Here is an 18,852-nt window from a genome sequence, read left to right as displayed (position 1 = left end):
ATAGTCACCTTCTGTTGATATCTCCGGTGTCACAACACAGCTGAAAGCAGAAGAAATAACAGCCACGGTTATACACACACACACAAATACCCATGCATAAATATAAACATTTCCAGCATGCTTCCTCACTTCCTTCCCCAAAAAACACAACTGCCTTCCATAATATCCTCTGTCACCCTGGGCTAAAACAACAAATGGCCACACAGAATACCTCCTTAGCCTTTCTCCTAACCACCACCTGTACACACTCCTAATGTAATCCTACTTGGCACTCCTACACAGTGCACTACCCGTAGACAAGCTGCAGTAAACTGTACATGGTTATCCAGCTCCCCTCACAAACTATGTACACCTTCTGTGCACACCTCTGAACAGGACCAATTTCAGAAAAGGTTAGCCCAGAGCCAAGTTGAATTACTGGGATCCCTACTAAGCCTCGGTCTAAACCCCCCCTTATACTACAACCAGGGGGTCTAAGTAACTGCTGGCCCTCAGAAGTTCTGAGGGCCTAGCTGCTCTCAGATGCATTTTATGCCTTACTTTTGAAAGACAATTACTTATGTGCTCCTTTTTTTACTGTTAGCCATAAGTGTGTATGCACCTCCCCCAATATTGTGCATCTTCACATACAAAATTGCTGATATTTTCATACACACACACACACACTCCATGCTTACCTTCAGGCAAACCGCAAGAAGGCCAATTCACTTATAGCATGTCTTTAGGTTCCTGAAGGAAAATGAAGCACCTAGAAAAACCCACAAAGACAGGGAGGACATGAACACTCTACATAAAAGGAACCACAGCAAAGAACTCAACCAGAGAGCCAAGTGTTGTGAGATGGCAACTCTACCCATTTTGCCACATAATTTATTTTCACACACATTCTGCCTAATTTCTGACTAATTTGCTAAGAACAATCAATTTCCATCAAAGTCAAGACAAAAACATTGCAGAGAGTAAGGGAAGGAAATTATTTGCATAAACTGCAACGCATCAAACACACACAAGTCATAACGATCATTCCACACCAATTTCAAAAATACAAAAACATTGTGTGACACTGCTGACTGTTTTAAGCCTGATCAAACAGCAGATGGGGAAAGTCATTTTTATCCACAGACATTCTATGTATTCATCAAATACAACCACTTTATTGATGATGGACACCTCGATGCACAACTCAGATCTCAGACTGTGATTAAAAATGGTAACACTAAACTATTCAAACTTGCTTCAAACAAATGTATATTAGTTCTGTAAGGCCACTTTGACCATGTTGTTGGGATCACAGTCATTAGTCTTTCCATCAAAAGATAAGACAGATACCCAGTAAATATGGACATTCTGTGTACACCTTGTCGGAGTATGGTAAAAATAAAAAAAATGGCAACATTAGTGATGTCCACGTTTGTTTCACATAAACATATAGTAGACACAGCAAAGTATTCTAATTTACTTCATATAACTGCACACTGGCCCTGTAAAGCTAGGCTAATGACTTATAACCTGAGCAAGTGACAGCAGGATCAGTTACTTTCATCCAAAGATAGACTCATTACCAAGCAAATATAGCCACTTTCTTGACAAAGCTAAAATACTATAACAGTAAAGCTATAACTAGTATGGCATTGTAACGACTCTGCAATATTTACCTTATGCAATATGAAAATGTATTTGTTGACACAATATCTCATTATGAAAAAAGTGGTCAGAGCAATTTATTTCAACTTTGCTTCACACAAACATCATTAACAGTAAAGTATTGAAACTTGCTTCACACAATAACATATTAGTCATGCAAAGCAGACTGGACTGTTAGCATGAGTGGAACTTTTTTATTATTAAATACTTTTTTTAATTAAATTTTGTGATCTCTACTGCCATTCAGCCTGAAGAAAGGTAAGCATTTGAAGTTGTGTGTGTGTACACAAGAGAGTATAGCAGCAGTAGCAGTACACAGGCAGTCTGTGTTTAACCTGAGCAAATGAATGCAAGGTCAGCCATTTTCATCTATAGACAGCACACCCATACCCAGCAATTATAGCTACTTCACTGACTGCATAGACCACAGATGTCCGACTGCAATACAATAAAACTAATAGCTAAAGTAAATCATCTTAATCCCCCCCACACACACACTTTCTTTAAGTACGTACACCTCAGATGCTTAACTGTAATCAAATGAAATAAATACATAAAAACAGACACAGTATTGTCTTTTATGTCAGTGTTATCAAAGACATGAGTGCAACCCACTGCAACCCCCTGCACACACACTGACTCCAATCACTTTGACTTTGTACACCACAGGTGTCCAAACATGACCAAACAAAAGAATTAATGCATAAATGGTCACAGTGATGCATTTAAGCTTTTTTCTATCAGATATACAAAATGCAGTCTACTGCATCCTCTTCTACTACTATACACATACATAACTTCAAATGCTTATCTTTCTTCAGGCTGAAGGGCAGTGGAGATAACTTTTTAAATTAAATTCTGTGATTTAATAATAAAAAAGTTTCACCCATGCTAACAGTCAAATCTGGTTTCACGCCGCCTCAACCACCAGTCACCTGCAACAGTCTGAGCTACAGTTACATCTAGCAGCCCAAGCAGATCCTGTTTTGGATGTCAACTGTATAACCCCCCCCCCCCCCCCCGAAACAGTAAGACCTGTAATAAAGCTTAATCAGATGATGTCTTTTAATAGAAATTGGAACTTGGCACATATACTACATGTACACTGTATAAACTCCTGAAGCAAAATCAACCATTTAAAAAAAAATACATTTTGATTTACTTTGAGACAGCTGCAGTCCAACAGTCAAGTACCATAAGCTGCTCTTTATGTACACCAACCACAGGCACAGAAAGAATTATGTCTGTGTCATCAAATTAAAACAAAATCAGTGGGGACAATACTGCATTCAACTTATTTCATATATACACTAACCCCAACAGGCCACAGCTGTGATCAAATGACAGCAGCCGTCAGTCACCTTCATTCACAGACTAACTCTATACCCACCAATTCCAATCACTTCCTTGACTGTGTATACTTCAGACATCCGACTGTGGTAAAACAGCAAAAGTAATGAATTTCTCTATGATTCACACTAACGTAGCAGCCTTGACAGCTAAGACCAATTACTGTTGGATCCATGACCCAACTGTGAGGAGGAATGAAAGGGAAAACATCAGATTTGTAATTAAACAACTCTAATAGTTACTTTTATCCACACACTGTTACCACAGCCGCTAATTACAGCTACTACTAACACACTTCAATCTCTTTCACACAAACACTAGCCATAATAGCCAGATCAATGATTGGTTGCTTTCTCACACTCGTATCCACCTCTCCAAAAGATATGGGTTTACTTCATAGTATCGAAAACCCACTTACTCCTTTCCCTCGGTAACTTGTCGGTGATGTGAGGAGTTGATAAACTGCCACTTCGCTGTTGTCATCTCGATCGTGTGTTTCACGTAAGTGGATTTTCGATACTCAGAAGTAGGCTCAAAAATATAGACTGTTTATGAACACCACTGAATTTTAATTGTGATGAATACTGAAAACTGTTCAGTGGCCATAACTGCATTTCTGTTGCTAGTGCTTAAGACATGTAAATGCAAATGCAGCACAGTTCAAATTTACAAAAATCACTGAAGCAGGCATTTCATGGTATGACAGCCAATACTTGTGTCCATCTGCTTATTTCGGTTACTTGTCTTTTCACTTGTATAATTTTAAGTAACAGTCCCATTTTATATAAATCTTTTCAAAGTACAATGGAAATGAAAACATACAAGGATAAATGTCCTACAATCGTAAAAATCCATGTTCACATTGCTAGGTGGCTAGAACTGCCTCAGTTCTTCCATACCACACACGCACACATATAATCACACTCACTCTTACAACCGACTTAGTGTGTCCAGTCTATCCACTGCATGCCTTTTAAATGTGAAAGGAAACTGGAGTACCCACAGGAAACCCATGCAAACACTGGGATGACATGTTGACTCCCTACAAAAGACACCCCTGCCAAGAAATGAACCAGAGAACCTCTTGCTGTGAGGTGAAAATGCTACAATATTACAACTGTAAAGCTAAAACTGTTATGCAGTCATTGTAATGAATTTGCAATCCTTACCTCATACAATTAAAACAGCTTATTAAAAAAAACATATTCGGCATTATCTTATACAGTCATCAAGAAAAGATTAACAACTCAAAATTTTAAGACTAGTGTACAGAGCATTCTCCCCTTCCACTTATACTAAAATTGTCATAATAAACCCAATTACATTAAATGACACTATACCTATACATCTCATGACTTGCTGGTTATCTCCCATTGCATTAAGCTGAGTTTAATAATCTAGACACATTAAGAATATAATCATCAGCTTAAAGTGATAGAGTATACATGAAAAAAATCAAACTTATAAGCCACATCAATAAACTCAGCTTTCCGCATATAACAAACAAACCATTCTCATCAAGTCTGTTATGTAAGGACATGATTAGCACTGGGAGCTCTCTCCATCTACACCATCATTTTTTTCATTTACTATAAATATCTGAGCAATCATCAACAGAGATAGTGCAAGACTTTTCCCTACACTAATTAACCGTGGGAAAATAACACAGATGACTAAGATAAAGTAACAGCAAAAATTATTGAGCTCCAACACAAAAAATTAAAATAAAATCCCCACAACTAACCACCCAGCCACGTTATTCACTAATTATAGATTGGTTGTAAATACTCAACTCATCATGCCACAGTGATACAAACTCTGGCCACATCCTATATACCACTGCTGTAACAGTATTAAAACCACCCCAAATATTTTCTTCAAACAACAGTCACTAGTTTTCCAACCAGACATACAATACACTTCAGTATATTAAATCATGGATCATGTTTATTCTTTACCAGGATAGGGACTGAAACCCATCAGGAGCTAATCCTATTAGCCCATCCCAAGTGAAGAGGGTTGTATCCCAGGAACAGCCATTTCTTAACACATGTATAGCACATCTAAACAAATTACCATAAGAAACTTAAATCATAATCCTTCAAAAGATAAAGGAACAGAGATTTCTTCCAGGAACTCCGATAAACTCCACTAAAATCATAAAAGAACATGCCATAGTCTTTTCCAACTGATGCAGGGGTTCTCTCCTTCACTAAAGAGCCAACAAGCTTCCAAATCGAGAGACAATTTGCACCCCAAAAAAGACAAACGCATGGTCATAAAATAACTCCATAGTCGAATGCCAGCAAGTGCAACAGTCTCTTTCATTCCAGTCAATGAATATAACATTACAGCACTACAGCCAAGACACTCTGCACAAGTGCAAGTGATCATCATTCATACCAGCCAAGATCCTTAAAAGCACCAATCATGATGCATACAACAGACAAAAACAGCCCTGCCTCTTTTCTACTGTATCACACCCAGCTACTTCAACAGGATCAAGCTTACTCATTTAAAAGGCATCTTAATTAAACCCTAGAGCTCAAATTCTGACATTACACAAACTTTATAATCTTTTCAAGCTTGATGACACTTGACGAGAGACGGGCCAAGACACTCAAGGTGATATTCACACACACACTGTGTGCCATGGTGCTGTACTTGGTATCACATAAAGATGCACAAAAGCATTTAAGTCATAAAACACACTGCAAAATGCAGCTAGACCCAGTGCAAGATTTTGCTATATTCTACACCAATAGTACCTAAACATTAATCTACAAATTAACCAATCCCTCAGGATCACAGATAATTAAAAAAAGGGTACAATATGACTGCGTGTACTGGTTCTAACAGTGTAAACTACATGATAGTGGAATATAAATGGCTATTGTACCATTTCCAGGTACAGCAAACCTCTCCACTGCTAGTATACTGTTCAGCAGTCAGCAATGAGTAACATACTATCACTGTCAAATCATCAAACCCCAACACATCCAGTGCATGTCAGGAAAATCCCTACCGACAAAAGTCCCCCCCCCTACAGTGCAGGCAAACCTACTACCACACACTACCGTTTCTCACCTCCACACTCCACAATATGGTAATAAACCCTATGTCTTTTGCTACTAGTGACTGATGATACTTTCTTCGCATTTATTTTTATCTTCACTTGTTGATACTGGTACAATAATACTGATTAATATATCTGTTTATACCACGCTGATTGAATTCTGTTTTAATGTATATTTTCTGTATATATTACTGTAATCAAACAAACTAGATTCCTGCTTTTATGTATATATTCTGTATATGTTACTATATTTACTATCTGTAACACTGTTTCTTCTTCTATACTAATTAATGTTTATATTTTTTTCTGGATCTCGTTGGAGCTTTTCTCCCAGGGCCTCCACTAAAAATGGGCTCTTTTAGGCCCAGTGGACTTTCCCAGTAAACAAATGCAATAAAAATAAAAATAAATAAATAAAATAAACCCCAGTCCTCTAATATGACTACACAGTGTGATTCCTTTTTGAGCTACAATCAAGGTTGATGGCAGACTGCAGACGAGAGGTGCTAGGCAGCTTGTGAAGGCACCGTATGCCTTTCCAAGTCATTGCATTGCTACTTAGCAAGCTATACCTTACCTGCACAGGCCTTCTTACATCTCTGAACTGTATAATATGCCTTGCAACAAGGTACTGCATTCTATTTCAAGCAGAGGAGCACCAAGTATGCACTGGTGTACTTACGTGCTCCTACATATCATTTATACAGACAGCACTGTCACTGTACTCTGTTGAGGAATCCTGGGAGGCAAACAAACTGCACAAGATACATTTCTTGAACAGCAGGACTTATGAGTCTCAAATTTTTATTAGCCTTGAGAAACAGAGCCTGTCAAGTCCATATTGTCCAGAAAGTATATTTTGAAAATTCTTACCCTTCAACAGCTTCAAAAAAACTTGGCGTTCAGTTACTGACCATCTTTCCACTTGCATCTGGTTCTTGCAAACTACTTTTTTTTTTTTAACTTGGTAAAATGCATACTGGGATACCTTTTCCATGGCTACCACTGCAGCAACAGACCAAATCACCACAAGAAAAAAAAATGCCTTCAATAAAACTAGGTATGCCAATGGAAACTTAAAATTCTTCTTTTTGCATTCACACATTACACCACAAAAGGAAGCTGTTCAACCATTTATAAAGAGCAGTCATTAATAAAAAAAAAAAATCATACCTAAATAACACATACATGAATGTCAAAGTTGTTTCAAAATTTGTTCCTTTAAAATGCAACATTAAAACTGAGCCAAATATAGTAAAGTAACCCTAAATGCACTTTCAATAGCCATCTAATCTGCTGAACACCAAGTCCACTCAGCCAATTAATCCTTTACAAATTCTACACAAACCAAAGCTTCCCCCTTCTCAGTCACTACAATAAAATACAAATTTCTTCTTTGAACTCCACCAGTTCAACCAGTTTGAAAAAAAAAAGTCAGACTTGATCAACTTGACCCTTTTGTTCAATGCTTTATTCTTCAGCTGATCCAGCAGCATGACATCCAGTTGATCACACATATCCTCTCAAACTTCTTTCATTTCTAATTTCACTATAAAGTATGCAAACAGTTTTACAACTAAACACCACAGTCAACAGTTAAATGATCGGTTTAACACAGAGTTAAAAAATATCAGAATTACTGACAAGAAAGCACGGTTAGTTATCAAATTACTATTAATGACAGAGCGACTGGAGATTGTGCCCTTTCAAAGGAAGCACTATAAGGATCTTGCCTGTATTTTACTTTAATTTGAGGGATTTACGTATATTAAATTCCAAAGACTGTATTTAACATTGAACAAATGTAATGAGATTATTTTCACCAAGCACAGTACCCTGCAGCTTCAGCAGCACTCATACTGCTACCGCTCACATCACCACTGGTTTGGAAAAGGAGAAAAAGCTAATTCGGAACTAATCTAATTCCTCAGATGTGGTGTCAATTGAAAATATTTAAAAATATGAAAAGCATTTTAAAGATATTAAACATAAATGCTTTTATAACTAATGAAATCTATTTTGAATAAAAAATAAGTAGAACAAATGAATTTCACCTTTAGGTTAACTGCACTTATAAAACAAATTTTACAAGTGTCAAGTGTAAAGAAATGTGCATGTCATGTAAAGGATGACACAATACCTTAAGTATTTGCAAGATTTACTATCTTTTGACTTCCACCAAAATGGAAAAATACAACTAATGCATAGTCAAATGTTCACAGCTTCATAAACAGTTCAAAAGAGTGCAATGCAAGCATAAAATACACTTATTTTTTGCTGATCACAGTGGATGCCTTGGATTTGGTTCGGATTCACTCCAAGTCTCTGGCTAAGTAACCAAACTCGGAAAGGTTGTACCAAACAGGAACAAAACCAGGTCTTCCCGAAAAAACAAGCCATCCTGATGGACTGCAAGTATAAATAAATTATACAACAAAAGAAAGAAAGTGACATCTAACAGGTGGGAACTAACCCGGAGGAAGAATACCCTCCACAGCTTGAACAAGCACATCAGACATCTTGTTAAGTCCTCTAAGGCTAGCTATGAGTCTAAATTAGCATCTTTTGCTAAAGACAATCATAAGATATTCTTTAGCTATGTCCGAAACATAAGCGGGAATGGCCAGCTCCGTGCTGAACTTATAGTGGTCAGTACCACTCGCACTGAACCTGACAAAATTGCCAACCTGCTAACCGACAGATTTACTTCAGTTCCCCATGTCCATCTGACATACCTCAAAGCATCCCAGACACCAGTCCTCTACCGAGGGCCTCCAAAAAACAGGTCATACAAGCAATCTCCAAAGCCAAAATCAAAGCCTCTATGGGACCAGATAACATCACAGGCTGCTTATTAAACAGTCAAAGAAGACTTAGCAGAACTACTCAGCACTCTCTTTAACCATAGCCTGAGAAATGGCTTTGCCCCGACAGAGTGCAGAACAGCAACAGTAATCCCTTTGCACAAAGGGGGGTCCATAACTGATCCTGGGAACTATCGACCCATAAGCCTAACCAGCTTTATCTGCAAGGCCATGGAAAGAGTCATCATAGACAATATCCACATGGACATAAGTGACCTTCAAACTCTTGACCTGACCCAGTCCGGTTTCGTCCAGATAGATCTCTCATATTAAACCTGGTGGACTTCTTTGAGAATGTCACCAAAGCCCTGGATAAGGCCAAAACACTACATACCACCCATCTTTGATTTAGCCAAGTCCTTTGACACAATCCCCTATTCAGGTATTATAAAGAAACTCTCCCAGCTGGGTATTTACTCATACATTACTAGATGAGCAGCCAACTGGCTCACCAACAGAATGCACACTGTCTAAGTTAGGGGAGTCCACCTCCACCAGTAAACCAGTTACCAGTGGGGCACCACAAGTTTTGTGCTGGGCCCTCTACTCTTTGGAATCTATTTCTCTGAAGTTCAGGCAAATATAGGTGGGCCTGTGGATTACCAAGTTTGCAGATGACTGTAAACTGGGTGCAATCAGAGTGCCCCAGCGATGTTAACATATTACAGAAAGGGCTGACGCAGACAAATGACTGGTGCCAAACTCACTGACTAAAACTTAACACAAAAAAAGTATCATTATCCCCTTTGCAAAAGTAGTAGCCCATGTTAATTATGATACAGATAGCACCCCTCTAAGTTCAAGCTCTGTGGAGCAAGACTTGGCAACATAGGTCGATAGCAATCTAAACTTCAATCACCATGTGTCTGTGGTGGTATGAAAAGCATTCTACATTGCGCATCTCATAAATAACGGCATCGCATCCATGACCAGGGAGGTTGTAGCTCCATTGTACTTGCCCCTTATCAGACTACTAATCGAGGACAATGCTACCTTCTATATGTACCTTACCAGAGACCTGCAGCAACTAGAGACCACAGAGGTTTCTTAAGAGAATCCTGGGCCGCCAAAGCATGACATACATGGAAAGACTGAAAGCCCTGTCACTGTACACTGTATCATAAAGGCTGTTGACAGGCAAACTGTGCCTGGCCTACAGAGCAGTCGCCAACCCTGCCCTAATGGAATTGCTGCACATTCACAAATCAATGGAACAAGAATAACTCACTCCAGGGATCTCAACCTAGCCTGCGACATTAACAGAACATGCTGGAGAGACAGATGCATCTCCTAGCGATTACCGCTCATCTGGAATAAGCTCTCACTCCATGTGAAGCAGAGCTCTTCAATAACCCTACTCAAGCACAACCCTTGACAACAACTGGATGAGTGACTGTAAATTCATCCCAGGGGTGGCACCTATGACCCTCATGGACAGGGTGCTGACCAAGGAATCGCTCTGTTAACAATGACAGTCTAAAATATGGTCACTAAGGATACTCAGGTTTTTACATGGCTAGACTTGTAAAGGCCCTAGGATGATTAGCCTAGTAACCTCCTATGAACAATGATTTTTCAAGTAACAGGAAAAAATCCTCAATTTTCAACACTTTATACCAACCTTTTGGCAAAAGGGATGAGCCACAACTACAACCCAGGCAACCAGATTTCAACTAGGACTTCAGGCGTCTGTTGGAGCTGGTGCAGGGGTTATAGGAATGGCAAGGAATTTGCTTGCTTGACTCCTCAAGGGGGAGGGAGGTGTCTGTTTCACAAGCCCCAGTAGTGACAACTGGGAACATTATGAAGAGAGAATGCATCCCTCTTTCTTTGCATCCTTTATTGCATCATTATCACAGAGGTAAGGTAGTTTCCCCCTCATCACCCAACTGCACATTACCTCAAGTGACATGATCCCAGCATGTCATCTGGAGATAGGGTCATAAACAAGAAAAAACATTGAGAAGCAAAATGAAGGCCCCTCGTCTGGCCCATCTCACCTGTCAGTGCTTCACTGGCTCGCACTACAGAGAGCCCATGCATGAAGAATTGAGGAGGGGGGTTCCATGCATAGTGCTCTTCAGAAAGGTTACCTCCCAGCACAGATAATAATGGGAAACTAGGAATTGCTGGGGATGAAGTCTATGGTGCTGACAATAGGGCATCCCGAGGTCAATGGCAACACTGAACAAAAAAGGACATTTTCAACAGTTTATGAATACTGTATCCCTAGGGGTCTGCCTTGAACATCACTCTTGTACTTTTAAAGCAAACACTTGAACAAATTTACCATAACGGATCTGGATGACCAGCTCCATCTTAATCAGCCAAAGTCAGCTCAGCATCTACAACTCTCCCAGCCCATAGGCCGCTCTCCTTCACCCATACTCTGCACTACCACATTGCTTGCACTTCAGATCTCAAGGTGTGTGTACATAAAAGCAGAGCACAACAAAAAGAAATTATGACTAATAATTCTTTGGATCATGTCCATCATGCAGCAGGGATAAGATGTGTGGATCTGTTGATAAGGATGGATCTGTTCACCCAGTTCTAGCATAACAATAATCACATAACTTTCATTTGGTATGGGGAAGTCCACCCTCTAAAAAAGGACAGAGTCCCAAAGCCTACTTTTCTGAGTAGTCATCATTGGAAGATATCAGGCATACAACTATTTTTTTTTTTACCATACACCACATAATTTTACTAATCTACAACAAAAACAATTTCAATGCCACAACACACAACAGTGTTTCTGGCTTACCATTAGGACTGCTTCGCTCTGAGGTGAATTTTCTTGGCATCCATGTCTCAAACACATAAGCTGGTTATGATCAGTGAACCAATCATAATTCTCTGTTATACCTGTGACGATGGGAGGTATTGCCAGCTATGCCAGGAGAAGTAAAGCAGGGAATGTGTTGCATATGCCAGCATAGCTAGCTGGTGTTTTGTAAAGAATTATGTGTCATTTGTATATCAAGCTGATTTGTACTGATGCTTGTGTTGAAAAATGTATTTGTAAAGCTGCTTGTGTTAAAAATGTACCAACAGTGGGTCCTGTTGGACAGAAAAGATATACACCTGTATGTCAGATTGTATTGTAACTGCTGAAATTAATATACTGTAACAGAGGATACTGGAAGAGAAGAGGTTAATCTCAGTCCAGCTAACTTTGAAAAATAGTCTGAAATTAAATAACCTAGTATAGGCCATAAATACTGTACCATACAGTTCTGACTACAGTCACAGACAAAATGTCTGTGAAAACCAGGACTAGGAATCTTACTGTATCATCCTTAGGGGTGAACCAATTGCTACCCTTGAATGGTGGAAGTTTCTGAAACGGTTTTACAGCTTTCAGATGCTATAACACATCTTTGCAAAGCTGTGTGTGTTTGTCTGGTAACACATATTTGCAAGATTCTGGCTCAATTTCTAGTAAAGGGGTAGAGTGGGTACTAGAAGTCAGGTGACCAGATGTATGTGATGTCATTATGTAATCCAGCACTGAAATTATGTTTTAATAGTAGAAGAGAGAGAGAAGTCTCAGGACAGTGTGTTTGTGAAACCTGACAAGAAGCAAGACCACTCACCCAAGTCATCTTGCCTTGCTCTAATAAGTGAACTAGGTAACAGTAATTCTTTAGATCAGTCAGGAAAATATAGCGAGATTAGTTAAGCAATGTTTTTCTGTATCTGTGTGAATCTTTCCATCAGTGTTATTTTTAATATTTCCTGTGACTGAACCACTGGTGTTTACTGTAAACAGTATATTTAGTATTTTCAAGTTCTTTTATTTATTATGAAATATATTTAAACTTTTCATTGTGACTGGTCTTTTAGAGAATATTTTAACCTTTGAGCATATTTATATTAACCTAGTGACACTGTGGCCACTCCTGAAAGCCTTGCTGCATTTGTCAAACACTACCATTTGTATTCGTGTTAATTTTACTCAGTATAATTGTGTACCCTTGTAAGAGCCTTAGAGTATCTGACTTTGGAGTGTTCTGATGGCAGTATCTACCTTAAAGTCGGGCCAGAGAGAGCATAGCCTTTCCGTCTGTGTGTGAAAAATCAAATCTCAGAGTGTGTGGATCAGCTACCTGGAACAGGGACACAGAGCACTGGTTTCACAAAGAGGGTGGTGGAGGACTTGGCTTGGAACACTTAGCTGAGGACTCAACTCTATAGCTGTGTCAGTGGGGAGTCTTATTTGGGGCCGAGAGAGAGAAAGGGAAACCCAGCTCCAGGACTGAGTGCGCACCCTGTGTAGGGAAATTGTGCTTGGTGCAGACAGCTGCATCTGAAAATACTGTGTGCATCTATCTTTGTTCAAAGTGAGCGTCCATCACCATTGTCAATGGTGAGGATTGAGGCTCCTTGATTACAGGTCCAGAGAAGGGATGTCCCAATACCTTCAATTACAATTGTTTCTCTCACACCTATTTCTACTCTCCATTTATGATTACACTAAATGAACAAGAAAGACAAGAGGTGGGCACTCCAATTAGGATGCAAACCTCCATTATGGATCTCATCATATCCACCAACAAAGACACCTTGTGAAAGCTCCAGCAAAGACACCTTGTGAAAGCTCTTATAATCATCTAGTACAGAAATCTTTGGGGAGGGGACATGAACAGTCAGCTACGGGCCATCAAGTCAAAGGAAGCATTTTTTTCATTGCTAATTTCTGCAATCCAAGACCCTCCCTCTCCTAATATGGAAAGATAGAAAGTGCAGGCTCTCCTTCCTCTCAATATGAAATTTTACTGAGCAGTGTGACTTGACACAGAGGTGAAAGCAGGCAAGAATAAGTTCATATCAACTTCTCTTCTATATCCTATATTCGTCAATATATGCTGCAATGAATGTGGCTATGAAAACAAAGCCAAGACAGTATCACATACAAGGACAATCTGAACAACCAGGTACACCACTACAGTGCAAATATCAATAAAATGTGTACTTTTTAACACCCCTTCCAAACTACTGCTCCTCATACACACCCTTCTCATGAAATCCAAGTCCGTACAGACTAGCCAGCATCCTGTCAGAGGGTTAGGCACTGACTTAATCAAAGCCACTAAAGTTTACTGAGAACTAGATGATGTGTTCTTCAAAGCAAAAATCATGGGACATCATGCAACATGCACTCCTTCCTTGTAAGTAAATGGCTTTCTCATGAACCACAGTACATTCACTCACCTCCAAAATTTGCCAGTCTTCCGAGGCGAGTTGCTGGTACCTTTTTTTCATGTGCTTTTTCACTGAGCTAAGGGGAAAAGTATAGCAGAAAACAGAATTAAAAAGTTCAGGCTCACTTGGAGCAACAGCTGCCACGAAAAAAATTAAGCACATTTTTCTTCCGTCATAGGTTCATTCTAGGCAACTGATCACAAAGATCACAACAGCACAGCCACTGCAGTTTACTTATCACTGTTGTCCATAACGGACTGAGGCACTTATTCCAGGGTGAATTTATGGTTACCCATCCACTTGTCTATAAATTACATTTAGAGACAGAAAATGATAGTCTTTGCTTGATACACGGTGGGAGTTTATTCCACAGGTAGGGGATCCTACAGGGGAGGTCCTGTTTATATTACAATGTAGATTTATGTCCATAGAGAAGGTATTTATGGTATTTGCAGTGTTATGAACACTGAGAAGTGTCAAGCAGCTTAGAATCATTTGCCATCATGAAAGCCAAGCACAGACCACCACAGAGAAGTTGATAGGTGAGAGTAGAGTGACACACCTCTCAGACATTTGGTGTAGCTGCCCATGGGTGGGCTACTTTCCTCTTAATAATCAAAAGTGATAGGAATACATTATTACACTGGAAAGTTTCACAGTTTCAGAAGGCAAAACTGCAAAGGTTGCACTGACCGTCTTACAAATCTTAACATTTTTCTGCACAAGAAAAATAAAAAAAATCGACACCATGGAAAACATTGCCCTAAAAGATTGAGTCCAAATCCATACTGGCACTCAGATGCTGAGAAATAAACTTCAGACTGCAATACAGAAAATTTGTGACTGACTAGTAACCCAGGTGCTGGGGGACTCAGTGAGGGAATGTGAGAATGAGTGGACAGGAGTGACTTGCCCATGCAAAATAAATGCTTGTAACCACAACCTTAGAGCTGCAAACTCACTTAAATTATGAAAAGAAAGTAGACCAATACAGAGTTCCATTTCAGATGCAGCTATGATAAGAGTAGGTGTGGGAATTATTATTTTTCATTAATCAAAGAAGTGTAGTCCCAAGATGACTGACTGACTGAGAAGCACATTAACTAGAGCTCTCCCAGTGATAAACAGAGAAAGTCTTAAGATGGCAAAAGTTACTAATTTGAGAGAAATGCAGTTATTGGCTAGTAGATGTACAGTTTGAATGTCAGCAAAGGGAAAAATTAAAAAAAAAAAAATTTGTATAGAAAAAAGTTCTGGATAAAAACAACCTCAATGAGTGGCGGGAAGCAAATGTATGTGTGGCATCAGTGCAGAAGATGGCCTCTAGTACAATAAAAGAAATAGATCAGAAATGCTCAAAAGTTAAAACGAGACTTTGGAAGACTATTGAACAGAAAGCAAAAAGTGCTGGTACACGCAATTAGTTGTGAGATCTGAACAATGTGAACTGAGTGAAGTGTATGAGTTACATTGTAATTAAGCATTTAAAATATACTGGCAAGCAGCTCAGTGAAAAATAAATGCAGTTTTAAAGTGCGAGAAGTGACTACATTATAAAATAGGTTATACAACTAGCTGATCTCACAACAACCTTATTAATTTAATACATTTCATTTGAATACTAATTATTTAAATACATTTCATTTGAATACTAATTATTTAAAGGCAGCCAGTGTACCTTTTATTAGGGCTAAATGTTAATGTTTAAAGAAAGTATGCAAGCTGGGTTTTTTTCACATTTGGGAGGTGAATAATAAGAAAAGAACAAAGTGTAAATGGCAACATATGCTTTAACATGCAATTTAGCATGGTGAACCTTAATTTAAAAGAAAAGGTAATGTCTGTCGGTGCAGTTATCAATTCAGACAACTACTCTTATCTGAAGGATACATTTTTTGAAAATGAACAGTATTGCAGCAAGCTGAAAAGATGGAAAGCTCTGAAAATCTATTTCGTTGTTTAAGAGTTTTAACTAAAAACAAAAAAATCTTGAAAAATGTGACAGGCATTCAAATGAAAATAAGAAGGAACAACTGCATAAGGTATCTGCTGCTGCGACATTAGTGTATGCAAGCAAGCTAAAAACTGGATCTATACATTCAAACAAAATGTTATGTATAATAGGTGGGATGAATAGCTTTCTATCATAATGGATACTCTTGTCCATATCATCATGGACTGTAAATGGACTTACAGGTGGAAACAAAGCATATTAAATTGTATTAAGTGTAGGGTGCAAACAGCAATACACACATTTGAATAGAAATGAGCACTTGAGTTTGACAATGAATTTCAGGGTAGATATTAGAATATCAGGGACAAAGGTAAAGGGGAGTAATAATAATATAATTTGTTAGAGGGGCTCTCATAGCGATAAAGTGGCAAATACAACAAAGGTAGGGTTACTTGCGGGGTGGATGACTATGCTGGCATGTATTTATATTCCATCCACAGCTATTATAATGGAGCTTAAGAAACTTTTGAGAGAAATAATAGTCATTGAGCAGGCAATAATATTATCAATAGGTGGGGAATGGAACTTGATTTGCATTAGTGATGATGTATTGGGGATCTTGAAAGGGGGAAGCATAACAAAAGAGGGTATATACTTCTGAAGAAATATACAAGAACATTTGGTACAGATGATGTGAATTTAGCAGCAATAACTCAAGTAAATTTAAATATTATTCCCCGAGGTACAATAACTGGGCTAGACTGGAGAGAAATTATACTTCACAACAGCATGTGTACTTAACTGAAAGCTTTGACAATGAAAGATCATATATATAACACAAACAGAAGGTTATAAATCATAATGAAAATGGATGATGATGAAAGGACAAACAGAATATTACATTCAAAGTAGCAGAAAGACAACAAAAACTAAGTCAACACAAGAATGGACAAAAGGATATTTTACTAATAGGGATGCCTGTGAGTAGGGGGTATAGAAATTAGGCAAGAGGGGGCAGGAATTTTCTGAAGAAAATTATCAAATAAAAAGAGAGGGAAGGTAACAGAGCAGAATGAGGCCAAGTAGAAGTTTGGACTGCATGTTAGAGACTTCCTTCCCTACCACAGATTGGTAGAGTAGATGGAAACAGAAATGGATAAGGGAGTGGTAAGTGAAAGACCAGCTCTGTTAAGAATTTTTAGTAGAGTCTAAAACAGAAGATGCAATTATAGAGACAATTAGTAAGGTATACAAAATACTGCACAATAACTGCAAGAACCAATCAGGGGAGGTTAGAAAAGATAGGGGAAAGAGACTGGAAAGGCAACTGACAAAGAAATAGACGCTATGTATACAACTCTTAAATGAAAAACAAGGTTCAAAAGGTTTAGGATTTTTACTTGGAATAGTTTGCACAGATAATTTTTTCATACTCCAAGCAGACTTCAGAGAATTTTTCCTCAGGCAGATAGCAAACTCTGGAGATGTGAAGGGAAAGAGAAGTAATTGGAAGCACATGTTCTGGGAATTTGACATATTTAAAAAATTTCCTACAGTGTTTTGTCAGAAATGTAGGGGAAACTAACACAATTTTATGAAATATATATGTTGACATTAAATACTTGCATAACTTAAATTTTGGATGGAAAATATTTTCTCTAACAGCAATTACATATGCTATAGCAACTCAAACATTAGGCAGTAGAAATATTTTACATCAAAAATATAAAAAAGTGTATATACATATAGCCCATTATCTAAGTGCAGTAATGCTCTCTAAGGTGGGTGTTACTGGAAAAATAATGCCTTTCCTGAGGTGTAGAGGCCCTCCACTGGAGAAATAATGCCTTTCCAGCGGTGTAGAGGTCCTCCACCTACAGCATCTGTCCTCAACACCCCTGGGTGGGCATTGTTTTCCTAACACCCACTCTGTCAGTCATTCTTACTTGCATATTGCAGAACATCTTAGTGACATCAGATGTAACAAAAAAAAAAAAAGAATACCTTATGAAAGCACACATTAAAATACCCTGGAACCATGTTCATGCTCATGGGCATTGACAAACCTACAAAATATGGTCCTAATAAGTCAAAGTTAACTTTATTGTCATTCAGACCATACAGCAACAGTGCACAACTAAACAAAATTACGTTTCTCTAAGCTGATGTGCAAACATAAAAACAGAAACAAATACACATAAACAGTGTCTAAGCCATCCAAACACACCAAAACTGTACTAGCCATGTTTGACCCTTCACAGTGGCGATTACAGTGACCGCAGTAATAGTCATCATCCAAACCATTGCTAGCTCCATCCAACACCAGCAATGTCCCAAGTCCCAGACCACTGCCCTCCAACTCAGAGCCCAAATCCAGATTCACATCAAAATCAGTAGACAAAGTCCTGCTTCTGCTACTTGCATGCGGCACAACTGCCACCACCTGAAGGCCTAAATGACCACAGCTGACCAAGGCGACAGTGTCCACAGCAATCTATACAGTCGCTAGCTCCACCCTCAACACCAGCAATGTTTCAAGTCCCAGACTGGTCTTTCTGGCTCAACAGAACTCAATATCCAAAAGCAGAAGCCAAAGTCAGGCCTCTGCTACCCGCATTTGATGCGACAGCCACTCCTGAAGGCCCGAAAGGCCACAATCAGCCCAACGACTCCAAAAACAAACCAAAACATACAAGCTCAAGCAAAAAACACCACGGCTACAGACAACCATACACCCAACCAAGTCAAGCCTACTC

General features: G+C 38.8%; 1 protein-coding gene across 2 annotated transcripts in view; it reads right to left on the bottom strand.

The window, feature by feature from the left end:
- LOC122805553 (atypical kinase COQ8A, mitochondrial-like) overlaps positions 1-18,852 on the bottom strand; it is a 768,588-nt gene that overhangs the window by 670,256 nt on the left and 79,480 nt on the right. For both annotated transcript variants that reach the window (XM_044075768.1, XM_044075766.1), the window contains exon 4: positions 14,152-14,218. In XM_044075768.1, the coding sequence (XP_043931703.1) occupies positions 14,152-14,218 (67 nt within the window). The remainder of the gene's footprint in view (positions 1-14,151; positions 14,219-18,852) is intronic.

Source organism: Protopterus annectens, chromosome 6.part1 (assembly GCF_019279795.1).
Source record: "Protopterus annectens isolate FY-2018-M chromosome 6.part1, PAN1.0, whole genome shotgun sequence".
NCBI lineage: Eukaryota > Metazoa > Chordata > Ceratodontiformes > Protopteridae > Protopterus > Protopterus annectens.
This window is presented reverse-complemented; position numbering and strand designations above follow the sequence as displayed.